The sequence below is a fragment of the Aquarana catesbeiana genome, linkage group LG02, assembly GCF_042186555.1.
Source record: "Aquarana catesbeiana isolate 2022-GZ linkage group LG02, ASM4218655v1, whole genome shotgun sequence".
Classification (NCBI taxonomy): Eukaryota; Metazoa; Chordata; class Amphibia; order Anura; family Ranidae; genus Aquarana; species Aquarana catesbeiana.
The window spans coordinates 356,172,056-356,187,648 of NC_133325.1; the positions used below are offsets into that span (position 1 = coordinate 356,172,056).

Consider the following 15,593-nt stretch of genomic DNA (forward strand, 5'->3'; position numbering starts at 1 on the left):
TGTGGCAAGGCACAGATCTGGTCAAGGTTACAAAAACAATTCTGCTGCACTTAAGGTTCCTAAGAGCACAGTGGCCTCCATAATCCTTAAAATGGAAGACGTTTGGGATGGTCAGTGGGTTTAAAAAAGGTTTAAAATTAAACTGATGTGCACCAATTTCGATATCTAGGAAATGGATTTTATTTTGACTAGATTCATCGGACAGAGAGATACCCCTATCGTTCCTATTCATCCTTACCAGTAACTCTTTTTCTAGAAGTCTTCCAGGACAGCATCTGAGACATAGGGCTCCTCCCTCCGGGACAGGAAACACGTACACCAATCGTCTTAAAAGGTGGTCCTCCAGGCCTCCCTCTTCAGTTTACCAAACTACCGGAAAGCTCTGAAAAGATATAAACACACTAACACTACGTCAGTACATAACCCCAGCAGCAGTTAATTAGAAAACACCAGGTGGGAAACCAAGCTGTCCTGGAAGACTCCTAGAAAAAAAGGTTACCGATAAGTTTAACTCCGGTTTTCTCCTTTCGTCTTCCAGGACAGCCTCTGAGATCAGCAAGAAACTTACTTTGTCAGGGCGGGACCACTGCCTGGAGGACCTTTCGTCCAAATGTCTGCTCTTTGTCAGACAATAAATCCAGACGGTAACGACCTCTGGAGAGGCGCCGGCCCTCTCTGCCCATGAAACCGAGACTGCCCTGGTGGAATGTGCCTTGACTAATGGTGCTTGTCTACCTTCCAACTTATAAGCTTCTATGATGGCCATTCTCATCCATCTAGCAAATGAAGAATTAGATGCCCTACAACCCTTGCGGGCTCCCCACAAAATTAACAAAAAGAGAATCTGAGTTCCTAAAGCTTCTAGTGACTTCTAAATAAACTAAAAGGCTTTTCAACATCTAATAAACTTAGATTCCTCCTCATCTGCCTCTGCGATGGGACAGAATGTCGGCAGGACAATGTCCTGAGTTCAATGGAATGTAGATGCCACCATAGGGAGAAAACTGGGATCTGTCTTAAGAACGATCCTATCCTCCAGAATCAACAAAAATTGCTCCCGAATAGAGAGAGCCTGCAAATCAATCTGCAAATCACTCACCCTTCTAGCTGACGTGATTGCTATAAAAAAAAAAAAATTAAAAAAAAAAATGTTTAGAGTACAACCCATTTTAGCATGGATTTCTCCAGGGGGTTCAAAGTGACTACCAGTAAGTGCTCTGAGGACCAAGGCCAGATCCCAAGTGGGGCAGGCTGTAAACCTCACTGGCCTGGACCTCGCCAGGAGCTTGAAGAAATTCCTAACTGATTTTACTAAAGTGAGGTCTGCAGGAAAATACTCAAGGCCGGTTTACGGCACTCGAGAAGAGTTCTAATCACTCTCTGAAAACCCCTGCGCTCTCAACAGCTGTTTCTCAGATACCATGCTGAGGCTCTCTATTAGAGGGTGTAGAATCGGGCCCTGGGAAAACAAGTCCTCCCTGACTGGGAGGGGTAAATGAGGACAAATGGCCAGTCTCTTCAAGTTGGCAAACCAGGGTCTCTTTGGCCAAAATGGCTCTACTAGGATTAGATCCGTCAATTCTGCCAGAAATCTCTGGAGAACCGCGGCTATCAGCCGCACTGGAGGAAAGGCATAACACAGGTTGAACTGCCAAGGATTGGCAAAGGCGTCTATCCCTGTGACCTGATCCTGTGGGTGGATGGAAAAGAATTGTGCCACCTTCTTGTTGGCCTCAGAGGCGAAGAGGTCCACCTCCGGTTGTCCAACACTGTACAATCTCCCTGAATACATTTATTTTGAGGGACCATTCGTCCTGACAACACATGCTGGCAGCTGAGAAAATCTGCCAGCGAATTTTGAGAGCCTTTTAGGTGAATGGCTGACAATGAGGACAGATTCACCCCAGCCCAGCACAGAATCTTGCTGGCTATGGTCTGTAGAGCGGGGTTCTATGTGCCTCCCTGCTCGTTCACATATGCGACAGCCGCTGCCGCATTGTCTGTCCGTACCCCTAGGTGCTTGTCCACCTATCTGAGAATGGAAAGCCTCTATAGCCCTCAGAATTGCCAGAGGCTCCCTCTGATTTGAGGATAGACTGGCCTCTACTGGTGACTAGGTTCCCTGAGCTAAGGACCTCTCCAGGTGGGCGCCCCGTCCCAATGCACTGGCGTCGGTTGTCACCACTATGGCTGCAGAACGGGCTCAGGACAAACCTACTTCCAGATTGTAATGAGCTCGCCACCACCATAAAGTCCTTTTGATTTTTTCTGGTAGGAGCATAGGTTGATCTAGGATTTTTTCTGCCATCCCAGAAACGCAGCATGAGATTCTGCAGAGGGCACTGCACTGATGAAGTCTTGCCCAGGGAACCGCTGGGAAACAGGACTTCATCAAACCCAGAACTCTTATAACCTCTCTGATCAGGGCTACCCGATTGGTTTGAAGCTGGGCTACTGCCTGATCCACCTTCAGGATCTTTTGCCTGGGGAGAAACGCTTTCATCTCCACTGAAGAGATTTTGTACCCCAAATACAGGACCTACTGTTCCGGGGTCAGCTCGGACTTTTCCTGGTTGATTGGACACTGGAGAGATAGCAGGAAACTCTGGGCCTCCTGCAACTCTCTCTAGCTGATGAAAAGAGGGGCCACAAACAGGAGATCATCCAGGTAGGGGATTACTGTAATGGCCCTGACTCTTAGCAGAGCTAAGGCCTCTGCTATAACCTTCGTGACGATTCTCGGCGAAGAGGACAGACCGAAAGGTAGTGCCCAGAACTGGAAGTGCAGAACTTCCGAATTTATTCTGACCGCTAGCCTGAGGAATTTTTGAAATTCCTAATGTATAGGGACATGCAGGTAGGCATCCCTGAGATCTACCGTGGTCATATAGCAGCCTGGAAAAAGGAGGTTGGTTACAGTAAATATTGATTCCACACTGAATCGCTTGTACCTTACAAACTGGTTCAGGGGACCGAGGTTCAGGATTAGCCTGAACTTCCCTGAAGGTTTTCTCACAACATATGGGAGTATACACCCTGACCCTGCTCCTTCTGGGGCACCTGTATAAGGACTCTCTGATCCACTAGGTCCCTTAATAATAGGCCCAGAGCTTTCGCTTTTTCCCAGTCTCTGGGTAACCTGATAACTTGAGGGGGGAACCGAATTTAATTCCAATCTGTAACCGTTCCTTATGAGGTCTAAAATTAACGGACTTGAAGTTGAGCTAGTCCATTGTGAGAGGAACTCCCCCAGTCTCCCTCCCACTGGGACGCAGGAGTCACTGGGGTTTTGTGGTGGTTTGAGGAGGATTAAATAAGATTCCTCCTCTTCCATGCCCTTTATGGCCCATCCAATGTTTCTTGGAGCGGCCAACCCTCTCTTGTTGGCCCTGTTGCCTGGGGCCTCGAAAAAGGTGCTTGCCCTCGTTTTTCTTCTTCCTCTCAGGAACCGCTTTCTTCCTGTCCTGAGTATGTTCCAGCGCCTCCTGGAGGCCGGGCCCAAACAGGTGGTCACCCGAAAAAGGTAACCCACAAAGCTTAAAGGGGTTGTAAAGGTAAACATTTTTTCACCTTAATGCATTCTATGCATTAAGGTGAAAAAACTTTTGACAGTACCGCCGCCCCCAGGCCCCCCGTTTTACTTACCTGACGCCTCGAATCTTCACTCCTCGTCCTCGTCAGCTTCATTGCAGCTCAGCCTGGTCGCTGATTGGCTGCAGTGGATGGATTGAAAGCAGCGCAGCCATTGGCTCGCGCTGCTGTCAATCACATCCGATGACACGGCGCGCCGGGGGGCGGGGCCGAGTGATACAGCGAGCGGCTATAGCCGCCGGCTGTATCACGGGAGCGCGCCCGCAAGCACTCACCACCGTGCGAGGGAGCTCACATGAAGGTGGTAAATGCTTGCGGGGAGGAGCTGAAACAGCCGCCGAGGGACCCCAGAAGACCAGGTTCGGGGCCACTCTGTGCAGAACGAGCTGCACAGTGAAGGTAAGTATAACATGTTTGTTATTTTAAAAAAAAATAAATAAATAAATAACTTTACAACCCCTTTAAGCTTTGAGGCGGCGTTGCCTGTCCAGGCTTTTAGCCCTTCTAGCTGTATTTACCCCGCGGCTAATTTTACAGACTCCGCGGAGGCATCTGCCAAAAAGCCAACCGCCTTAAATAGTAAGGGAAAAGATTTCAAAAGCTGTTGCTTAGACGTTCCATCCAAAATGTGGGCCTAATTGTGATAGCCAGCACTCCAGATTTCTGGCCACGCAAGTAGCTGCAAGAGCTGGCTTCAACACAATTGATGAGGCGTCCCAAGCCCTCTTTAGCAGCACGCCCCCCTTTTATCCGTGGGATCTTTGAGCGATCCGAAGTCGTCAAAGGCCAAGTCTGTCTTTTTTGAGACTTTGGCTAAGGGCGCATCCAGCTTAGGAATTTTATTCCATGGATGAGAAGCATCTGCTTCAAAAGGGAACCTCTTTTCCGGCTGTTCCCACTCCAGCAAAATCAATTTTATCAGAGATTTATGCACGGGAAAAACCCTGGCTTTATGAGCAATGGACCCTTGGTACATCAGGTCATGCTTGGTGAGTTGAACCTGCTCCTCACGAATTTTTAATGTGTCATAAATTGCTTTCAATAAATCCCCCACATCGTCCAGAGACAATTTATATCTGGACCCTCTGGAAGGATCATCCTCCCCCTCCGAGTCGGATGCTGAATCCACGAGAGGAGGCTAGCGATCTAGGTACCCTCTCCCTATCCCCCTCCTGACTGGGCTCAGATAGGGAAGGCAAACTGGCTGCCCTGGGTAGGGATGGTGAGGGACCCTGCATCCTATCCATCATTTCCTTGAATGACCGAAATGTGGACGCAAGCTCGTCTTTAACCAAAGTCAGGATTTTGTGACCTGCTGCCACGGAATCATCCTTGACGAGACTGCTGACACAGGAAACACAATAACTGAAGAGGGAGGCCTGGAGGACCAACTTTTAAGACGATTGGTGTACGTGTTTTCCTGTCCCGGAGGGAGGAGCCCTATGTCTCAGCGGCTCTCCTGGAAGATGAAAGGAGAAAAAAAAAAACCATTATCGAACCAGAAATAGTTATGCTTAGTAGCAAACTCAAGTAACTGGAGTTCCCTAAAGTGAATGGTCACAACTTAAACGTTGAACTGCCTCACTCCCCAAATGGTGGGGTATACAGGGAGACGACATCGGTGATAGCCATAATGTAGTCTCCCTGTAAATGTAGGCCCTCTAACAGTCTAATAGTATCCCTAGTGTCTGAGGTACAAAAGTGTCTGTTTAACAAATGGTTGAAGATAAAAAAAAAAAAAAAAAAAAAAAAAAAAAATCGATGTAACGACCTATACGTGAAGTGACAAAATAAATGTCACTCACGATATGGTGGGCTCCAAGTCAAGTCCAGTGGCCTTGTTAGCATCATTCTCTGTCCAACACAAACAAATTAAATCCATTAAAAAACATTGGAATAAAATAAAAGGTGACCAGATTTTGGGCACTCTGCTACCCGTTCAGGCTAAAGTAATTTACAGGGGTAGCCCCTAATATCAATCCACCAGTTCAAGCCACTTTTTTTCATAACTTGATAGGCTATTACCCATGTAAAAAGTGCAGTGTTTGTTAACATAACACACGGGGTAGACGCAAAACTACGGAGTTTAAATCTACCATTCGCATGTATCCCATTAAGCATTTCTGCATATGTGCCACTAAACATGTTGTACATCTAATAACTTAACAGTAAGTAGGCCAAACGATCCGTTCATTCACCACTAGAGTTAATGAACACATAGCCAAAATCAAGAGTGGCGACACTAAACATAGTGTGCCTAATCATTATCAACAGTGCCACAATCGAGATCCAAAAGGGTATAGAATTTTTAGTCATTGACAGAAACATTTCTGAATGGAGGGTTGGAGCTACGACTAGGGGAGTTTCACGCCTCAAAACCTTCTGGATCAACGAATTACAGTCCCACTTCCCACTCGGTATGAATGTGGAGTGGGACATTAACGCCTTCATTAATAGGGCTTAATTTTTATTACCAACCAATACGTTTGGAATGTCTGGGTTTACATTTTTAACTTATACCATTTTATTAAGTATGGTTTTACATCATCATGCATCATACTTTGTATAAGGTGTCTCATTTTTTGACCCCATTCGATGTCAGCCTCCTTGTGACCGTCAAATGTAATATTTTAAACATTTTTAATTTAGATTGTTTCCTCCAATTACATTTTTTTTCCTCTTTATTCCCCTCATAAGACAGCAGGGTGTCACTGCCTCAGTAGGCCGTCAACAAATCTTTAGCCAATGATGTTGCAGACACTGGTTTGCCCGTGCCATCATATCAAAGCGAGGCTAGACTATTGGTCATCTACACTGTTTGTGATTGATAGCGCGGCGATGGGTTATCCGACTCTTGCTGTTGGAAGCGTGGTTAGACCCGCAATAAGTCATCGCTGTCCCATTCAGTGGATATCGAGTGTTTGAGAATGAGGCTTGACTCACACTCAGCATCTGACAACGAGGCCTGGTTTATATTTTCAATATGGTGCCAGTTAGATGGCGCCTTTGCCGCGTGCAATTATTCGCTTTCCAGAGCTAGGCTTGAATCGCACGTCCCTGCACCATCTTGCACAGGAAGTGATTGCTGCAATGTACATTCAGCATTAAGGACACATCACAGGTCTGCATCTCGTTATTGGGATCAAACCATCTATTTAGAATGCAATGACTGCAGCAGGCTGGCACCCCAGATGATGTCTTGTTAGACAAAGCGCACCGGGACGAGCCACGCTGATGCCATTGCGTTGTTACCAAAAGCGCTTTTATATCATCTTCTCAATTGTAAGAGTGTTCCTTATTTTAAAATACTCTTTTTACTAAACGGAATTGCACTACGTGGCACTCTGTTCTCCTTTTTGACCTCCTTATATGACTATGGGAGAAATTTGATCCACTTCGTTCTGAGATTGTCCACCCCAAGGGTTTCTGTCATTGTGAACCATTTGAAGGATTGTGGGATCACCCTACTTACAAGCCAGAGGTTGCCAACGCGGATGCCCTTATCCATTAGTGTAATTTCATCACAAGCCTTGTCGAATCATCAGGCATATGTCCTTTTGACATTCCAGTAAGCCTCCATACAGTTGGTGGTGGATATTTTGCTTGTATTCTCCTTACATCTGTCTCAACTTTTGATGCCATGAGGATGTCACGATTCTTCTATTTGTCTGGACTAATCACACGCTCAGTTTCTTCACTTGTGGACTCTAAGTTCATTTTTAATTCATTTTGTTTATTTGTATATTTTTCATTATCACATTTGTAGATTAATTAACCATGATATTTTAAGTGTGTTTTATGTGTTAAAAATTCACAAGGACACTATATGGTCCCATTTAATCTAGTGACCATTCCCATTAGCGCTGCACATTTATTTTTCACCCTCATGCCTTTAAAGTCAGTAACTGTGAAGCAGGATGGCAAATCAGTCCTTAGCACTGTAAATCTGGAGGCTGGGCCCACGGTGCGTCTGCCAGAAGTTACATTAGGTCAGCATACCACATCCATCTGGGCCAGCGTGAAACAAGAATAACCCTCCATTGCGATCCTGACAAAACATCAGAACATCCACTGCTTTTGCCAGGGGATCCTTGCACCTACAACCCCTGGCAAAAATGATGGAATCACCAGTCCCTGAGGATGTTCCTTCAGTTGTTTATTGTTGTAGGAAAAAAGCAGATCACAGACATGGCCAAAAACTAAAGGCATTTCAAATGGCAACTTTCTGGCTTTAAGAAACACTAAAAGAAATAAAGAAAAATAATTGTGGTGGCCAGTAACAGTTAGATTTATAGAACAAGCACAGGGAATAAATTATGGAATCACTCAACTCTGAGGAAAAAATTATGGAATCATGAAAAACAAACAAAATAACACTCCAATACATCACTAGTACTTTGTTGCACCACCTCTGGCTTTTATAACTGCTTGCAGTCTCTGAGGCATTGACTTAATGAGTGATAAACAGTACTCTTCATCAATCTGGCTCCAGCCTTCTCTGACTGCTGTTGCCAAATCATCTTTGCAGGTTGGAGCCTTGTCATGGACCATTTTCTTTAACTTCCACCACAGATTTTCAATTGGATTGAGATCCGGACTGTTTGCAGACCATGACATTGACCTTATGCGTCTTTCTTCAAGGAATTTTTTCACAGTTTTTGCTCTATGGCAAGATGCATTATCATCTTGATAAATGATTTCATCATCCCCAAACATCCTTTCAATAGATGGGATAAGAAAAGTGTCCAAAATTTCAATGTAAACCTGTGCATTTATTGAAGATTTAATGACAGCCATCTCCCCAGTGCCTTTACCTGACATGCAGCCCCATATCATAAATGACTGTGGAAATTTGCATGTTTTCTTCAGACAGTCGTCTGCACAAATCTCATTCGAACGGCACCAAACAAAAGTTCCAGCATCATCACCTTGCCCAATGCAGATTCGAGATTCATCACTGAATATGACTTTCATCCAATCATCCACAGTCCACGATTGCCTTTCCTTAGCCCATTGTAACCTTTTTTTTTGTGTTTAGGTGTTAGAGATGGCTTTCTTTTAGCTTTTCTGTATGTAAATCCCATTTCCTTTAGGCGGTTTCTTACAGTTCGGTCACAGATGTTGACTCCAGTTTCCTCCCATTTGTTCCTCATTTGTTTTGTTGTACATTTTCTATTTTCAAGGCATATTGCTTAAATTTTCTGTCTTGACGCTTTGATGTCTTCCTTGGTCTACCAGTATGCTTGCCTTTAACCACCTTCCCATGTTGTTTGTATTTGGTCCATGTTTTAGACACAGCCGACTGAACAACCAACATCTTGTGCAACACTGTGTGATGATTTACCCTCTTAAAGGAGTTTGATAATCCTCTCCTTTTTTTCAATTGACATCTCTGGTGTTGGAGCCATGCTTCATGTCAGTCCACTTGTTGCAACAGCTCTCCAAGGTGTGATCACTCCTTTTTACCTACATACTAACAAGCAGATTTAATCTGATGCAGGTGTTCGTGTTTGTAATGAAAATTTACAGGGTGATTCCATAATTTTTTCCTCAGAATTGAGTGGTTCCATAATTACCTGTGCTTGTTCTATAAATCTAACTGTTACTGGCCACCACAATTATTTTTCTTGATTTCTGTTAGTGTTTCTTAAAGCCAGAAAGTTGCCATTTGAAATGCCTTTAGTTTTTGGCCATGTCTGTGATCTGCTTTTTTTCTACAACAATAAACTAAAGGAACATCCTCAGGGACTGGAGATTCCATATTTTTTGCCAGGGGTTGTATAGATGCAAACCTGTCCAGAATGTTGCTGAAATAGAGGCTAGAAGTTATATATCCAGCATTCCCCACCAGCAGATCATTGAAAACCTCCAGGTGTAGGGACTTCTCTCCTGGGATAAGCATTGCCAGCTGAGGAAAATTGCCTGACAAACACAACACCTACCGCTTTGCTAGCAGCCACTGTTGCAATGTAAGCAGGAAACTATAGTTCCTTGTACGGTAGCTACTTAATAGGCCAGGCTCTGTGCCCACTGAGTAGCACGATGTGAAATTTTAAGCATCAGAGACTTACACAGAAGAGGAATTTTAGGGTAAATGCACTTTTGGGGTACTTTAAGACAGTGGTTGTCAACTTATCAGCTAAAGGGGGTCTAAAATGCAGTCCCTGACATCAAAGGGCTCACATAATGTTCAATATATAAATGCTTGAGAAGACTGTCAGAAACTGCAGACCTAATAGAGGAAATGAGGGGCAGAGAGTGTGGACATGCTATGATTTTGGCTGGGAATATGCTAGAGACCACACAAAACTGGGAACATGTTACATAAAAGGGTAGTAGAGATCAATACCATTACCCTAATCAATGCTCCCACTACAGACTGCTGAGGTCGGAACATCATATACCAAAGGGTCGCATAAAACCCTTGGACTGCAGGCTGGGCACCAGGGCTTTAGACTGTAAATCATGCTAGGGGACATTGATGAATGTGGTGGCTGTTTTTCTGTGCATTAATATTGGTATACTGTGCAAGCATCTCAAATGAACCCAGTCCTCCTTGGGTGAACAACATTAGATAACTTGGTTTATTAGGATTGACTGCACTGCTTTCTCCAACTTATATTCAAAACAGACTATTCCAATATTTCACCCCCAGCTTGTGTGGTACTATGAAGAAAGAATCTAACTACGAGCGCTTGCCTTCAAGCCATAGTATTTTGCAATCTATTGCCACAGTGCAGTTAAGAGAAATTCAATTGTTGAGAAAGTAAGGGACATCATAGGGAAAATTGAACAGGGAAGGTAACTTATATATATATTTATTATCATATCAATAACGCCCACAAAAAGATGAGTAAACATACTTTGAAATGCTGATTGTTCTGAGGGTTGATCCTAAAGCATGAAACTAGGCAGTCAATCATAAGGTCTACATCTGCATTCTGATTTGTAGCTCCTCTTGAGAAAGGCTTGCTGGGATTGAAGAGCAAGTTCTGTGGACAGAAAACTTCTAGGTCACTAAGGCAGTCCAACACTTTTGTTTGTACGTTTGTTTTTTTTTTTGTTTTATATGGTTTTTATTAACTATGTATTAGACAAAACAAAAAATAAACAGTTTTTCCCCCAGACATACAGTAAATATAAAATTATATATAAATATATATATATATATATATATATATATATATATATATATATATATATATATATATATACATATACATACACACACACACACACACAGTTAATAGGAGAAAAAAAAAACACATTTAAGGATGAGGATAAAAGATCTATCGGTTTACACACCATCATCATGCCCCTAGAGCAGGGATACTCAAACTACAGCCCTCCAGCTGTTGCAAAACTACACGTCCCATGAGGCATTTGCAAAACTCTGACATTCACAGACATGACTAGGCATGATGGGAATTGTAGTTCCTGAACAACTGAAGGGCCCTAGTTTGAAGACCCCTGCCCTAGAGTACCCAGTAACACATACAAAAGCCAACACGAAGAAGAGCTATAAAAAGGTGCCAATTACCAGCTTGAAAGTCTTTAACCACTTCCCGACCGCCTGCCGTACATATACTGCGGCAAGGCAGCTCTTTTGTGGAAAATTACGTACCTGTACGCAATTTTGTCAACAGCCACTGGGAGCCGCGATCGCGCACTGATTGGCCACAGGGGGAGCCAATCAGCAGGCCCTGCGTATGCTATGTCCGCCAGCCACCCACGATCGCTTCCAGCAGAGGCAGAATGTCGATGTAAACAAGCAGACCGCCGTGCTGTCAGGCCCGGACACTCTGATCTAGTGTTCCTGCTAATCAGGAACACGGATCAGAGAGTCCATGCAGTGAGCCCATCCCCCCACACAGAAACATACTGAGGGAACACTGTTAACCCGTTGATCGCCCTTGATGTTAACCCCTTCCATGCCAGTGTCATTTATATTGTGTCAGTGCATATTTTTAGCACTGATCACTGTAATAATGTCACTGGTTCCCAAAAAAGTGTCAGCTAGGCCATTACTAGTTTAAAAAAAAAAATTATATATATATCCCCTATTTTGTAGATGCTATAACTTTTTCACAAACCAATCAATATACGCTTATTGGGGTTTTTTTACCAAAAATATGTACCAGAATACATATTGGCCTAAATTGATGAAGAAATTTAGCTTTTTATTGGGTATGTATTAGAACAGTTTTTTTAAAACTAGTTTTGTTAATAGCGCAAAAAATAAAAACAGCAGAGGTGATCAAATACCACCAAAAAAAGCTCTATTTGTAGGAAAAAAGGACATCAATTTTATTTGGGTACAGTGTCACAGGAGTGCACAATTGTCAGTTAAAGTAACGCAGCGCCGTAAAAATCCCTGGTCATTAACGGGGTAAAACCTTCTGGGGCTGAAGTGGTTAATGATGTATCCAACAGGCTTAGATTTTACACAGAGTGCTTATAAATATTTTACAGTGGAACTTTAGTCAGAAAATTAGGTCCTGCTAGATCACTTCAGGCTGGTCCCTTTTACAGGTATTGCTAAGTAAAACATTTAATATAAGTGCTTATACCTTTAAAAACCATTAACCGGTCTCACCCTGCTCTGCACACACTCAGTTGTTCTCTATTTTTAGGCACTGTGCCAAATTTGTAGAGGCCGATCTGCTGACAAGCCTAAAGAATTACTACTGTTCAGGGTCTCTGGGCTTCAGCAAAATGGCAGCCTTCAGCAAAAATAAGAACAATGTTGTAGGCAATTTACAGCACATACTAATTTTGGTAACTATGGTAAATATGTGATCATGACCAGAACACTAAGTATATGGCACCAACATCCCTAAATGTGTACAATAGGAAAAGTGAAGAGATGGGGGACTTTACAGGTGCGATCTGTACATATTCATAGAAACAAGAGCAATTATATAAAAAGATACATTTATACACATAAGTAAAAAAAAGGGACGATAAAAGCATTGTGTAGAAAACATGTCCACAGTACAAGGAACATGAGTTTTGATGTAACAGGGAGCTGCAGCTCAGCTTAGGTGCCCCCATAGCAAGCATAACAGGAGGGAGAGGCCAGGAGAGCCTAAGAGGGAATCGAGAAGAGGAGGAGGATCCAGGCTGCTCTGTGCAAAACCACTGCACAGAGAATACAAGTATAACATGTTTTTTGATGTAAAAAAAAAAAATTAAACACGTTTAGTATTAGTTTAACCACTTCCCCTCTGTCTATTTCTAAATGCCCGCGGATAGGAAGGGTGATCTCAGTCATTGTTACGACAATAATTGAGATATTTTGTCGGGCTGTGATTTTCTACAAAATCAAAGTTTTCCTAGCAGCTAACAAGCCGCTGGATTACTTTTACAGGTTGCTATGGGGGAGCGCAGTAAGGATGCGACTGGTGGCATCCAGCTCTGGGCACCCAGTGGGAGGAACAATGTTGTTCCTCCCATTGTGTGACATCAGAAACGTAAAGCAACAAGGATTTCGTCACTTCCTGTGACTGTCCTTTGTTTACCTGGCCATTAATGGCCAGTAAAGCAGCCAATCAGACTGATCTGTGTCTTATCAGCTGCACTGGAGGCCAGGGGAGAGATCTGGTGTGTGATAAGACTGCAAATCTCTCCAAAAAAAGAGGACCTGTCACTGTCCATGCTATTACAAGGGATGGTGTTCATCCCTTGCAATAAAAGTTTATAAAAAAAAAAGCTAAAGGTAGTGTTTAATAAAAAAAAAAAAAAAATTAAAGCGCCCCCATTACCCTGTGCTCAAGCGCAAATGCAAACACGCAAGCAAGTTCCACACGTGAGGTATCGCCGCAAATGCCGGGTAAGCAATTATTTTATCAACAGACCCAGTGTAACACTAAACTGGTAACATGTAAAGGCTTTTAAAACGTTGCCTATGGAGATTTAGGTACCGTAATCTGGCACCGTTCCAAAGGGCTGACACAGTTTTAAAGCTTGTCGTCATTTGGTATCCATTTACTTGGCGTAACATCATATTTTACCAAACAATTGGGTATTATATTGTGTTTATGTGCATTTTCATTAAAGTGTATTTTTCCAAATAATTAGTTTGAAAAAACTGCTGCGCAAATACTGTGACATAAAAATATGCAACGTCCAACATTTTATTCTCTAGGGCCTCTGCTTAACAATATATAATGTTTGGGGGGTTCCAAGTAGTTCCAGCAAAAAAAATAAAATATGGGTTTTTTTTTTTTTTTTACACGTAGGAAAGGAATGTCAGAATTGTCCCGGACCGGAAGTGGTTAATGTGGAATGTAATGTTCCTTGCTAAACAGCATTATTTTTAATCAGGTTATTAGGGTAAGGTTCCACTTCAAAGTGGAAAAAAGCCCAACTATAGCTACTCTTAAAAATGTTCCTTTCCCCCTCCTCCTACCTACACTGTATAAGATATGTGTGCTTGCCCATTCTTTTATCTGCTGCAGTCTGGTCAATTGATCCTGCAGATCCAGCTCCTTTGTGTAAGAGAGCACTCCCTCCTCTCCCCTGTAGCAGCTACAAATTGACACGGGAGCTGGAGCTGCAGGATCCTGTGCTGGGAATAGATTAATAATAGGTAAGTAAATTGATTTTTTTTTTTTTTTTTTTTTATACAGGGCAGGTGGGACAGGTAGATGGAGGGTGGAGGGAACATTAATAGTTAGGTTTTTCTTCCACTTTAAATAAAATTACTGATAAGAAAATCTAAATCAGAAATGCTCAACTACATATTTCCATGTAACATGGCATACTGTATTGTCAACTGTGCGGCCACATATTCAAACATATTTCCCATAGTCATAAAAGATTAAACCACACAAATTTGGCAGGTACAATTTGCACACCATCTCCCCTCCAGGGCCATTACTAATGTGCCTTGCTTCAAACACAATACCATAGCCAAGGTGAATGAAATATGACACAGGGGATAGAATTCGATAAGAAAATAGACCTGGACTTGTAAGATTATTCATCTCAAAACCCCAAAGACGTTTCTAAGCAACTGAAACAGAATGTAAAAATCAGTCAGCCCTTGTGCACAATGCCGCGACTTTGAATCCGACAACCCTGTGCAACTTCATTTCCGGCCTGCCTACGACTTCAACAGAAGTTAATGCAAGTCGTGTCCAAGCCACCCAAAATAGTGCAGGAACCCTTTTCTAAGTAGGCGCGACTTGAGAAAACTGTTCCATTGCCGTTAATGGGGTGTGACTTGTCATGCAGCTTTGAACACTAAAGTCACATGACAAGTCGAAGGTGTGAACCGGGGCTCAAACGTTTATACTGAGATAAGTTGAAGATTGTTACAAAAATGCAGAAGCTAAAAGAAAAAGCACCAATATAGGCCTGTGCTCACCTTTAAGTCGATGACTAATGACTGAACCAGATGGAATATGACAGAATTATCTTCCCAGTTGACATATGTGGACGCTTTACACAACTTAACACAAGCAATTGCAGCACTCTCTGTAAGTGGTTTCCCTACTCCATGGCCAGTTAGGGCTTTCCTGAGGCTTTCAAGAAACAATTTCTAAAACAAATAAGATTTATATGATAAAACATAAAATTGTACACAAGTGGTTCTTATAAAATTACATTAGTCTTGATGCACCATTTTTGTTTTTGCCAAACCTAAAACAAGAAAATGACTACCACAGACTCCCAATAGAAATGAACTACAAGATTAATTTGGTGAGGTTATGGTCATCTCCAATCCCAGTTGACGCCTCCTTAGGGGGAAATGCGATGTTGTAACATCGGAGAGCACGGTCCGCATCTGCAGGCGGCTGAGCCACTATTTTTTTGCTGTAACATTTTTTAAGTGCCTTTTAAATAAACATATTTTTATCAAAGGATAATGCACTATTAGTCTTCCTCCAATTTTTTATTATTCATCTTGAGATGGTAACCGGGGATCTACTTGAGCCCTTAGAGCAGTGGTTCTCAACTCCTGTCCTCAGGACCCACTGACAGGCCAGATTTTAAGT

General features: G+C 42.8%; 1 protein-coding gene across 2 annotated transcripts in view; it reads right to left on the reverse strand.

The window, feature by feature from the left end:
• The window catches only part of NF1 (neurofibromin 1), a 496,399-nt gene that overhangs the window by 393,420 nt on the left and 87,386 nt on the right, over positions 1-15,593 (reverse strand). For both annotated transcript variants that reach the window (XM_073615002.1, XM_073615001.1), the window contains exons 9-10: positions 14,963-15,136; positions 10,455-10,583 (exon numbers count right to left, since the gene is read on the reverse strand). In XM_073615002.1, the coding sequence (XP_073471103.1) occupies positions 10,455-10,583; positions 14,963-15,136 (303 nt within the window). The remainder of the gene's footprint in view (positions 1-10,454; positions 10,584-14,962; positions 15,137-15,593) is intronic.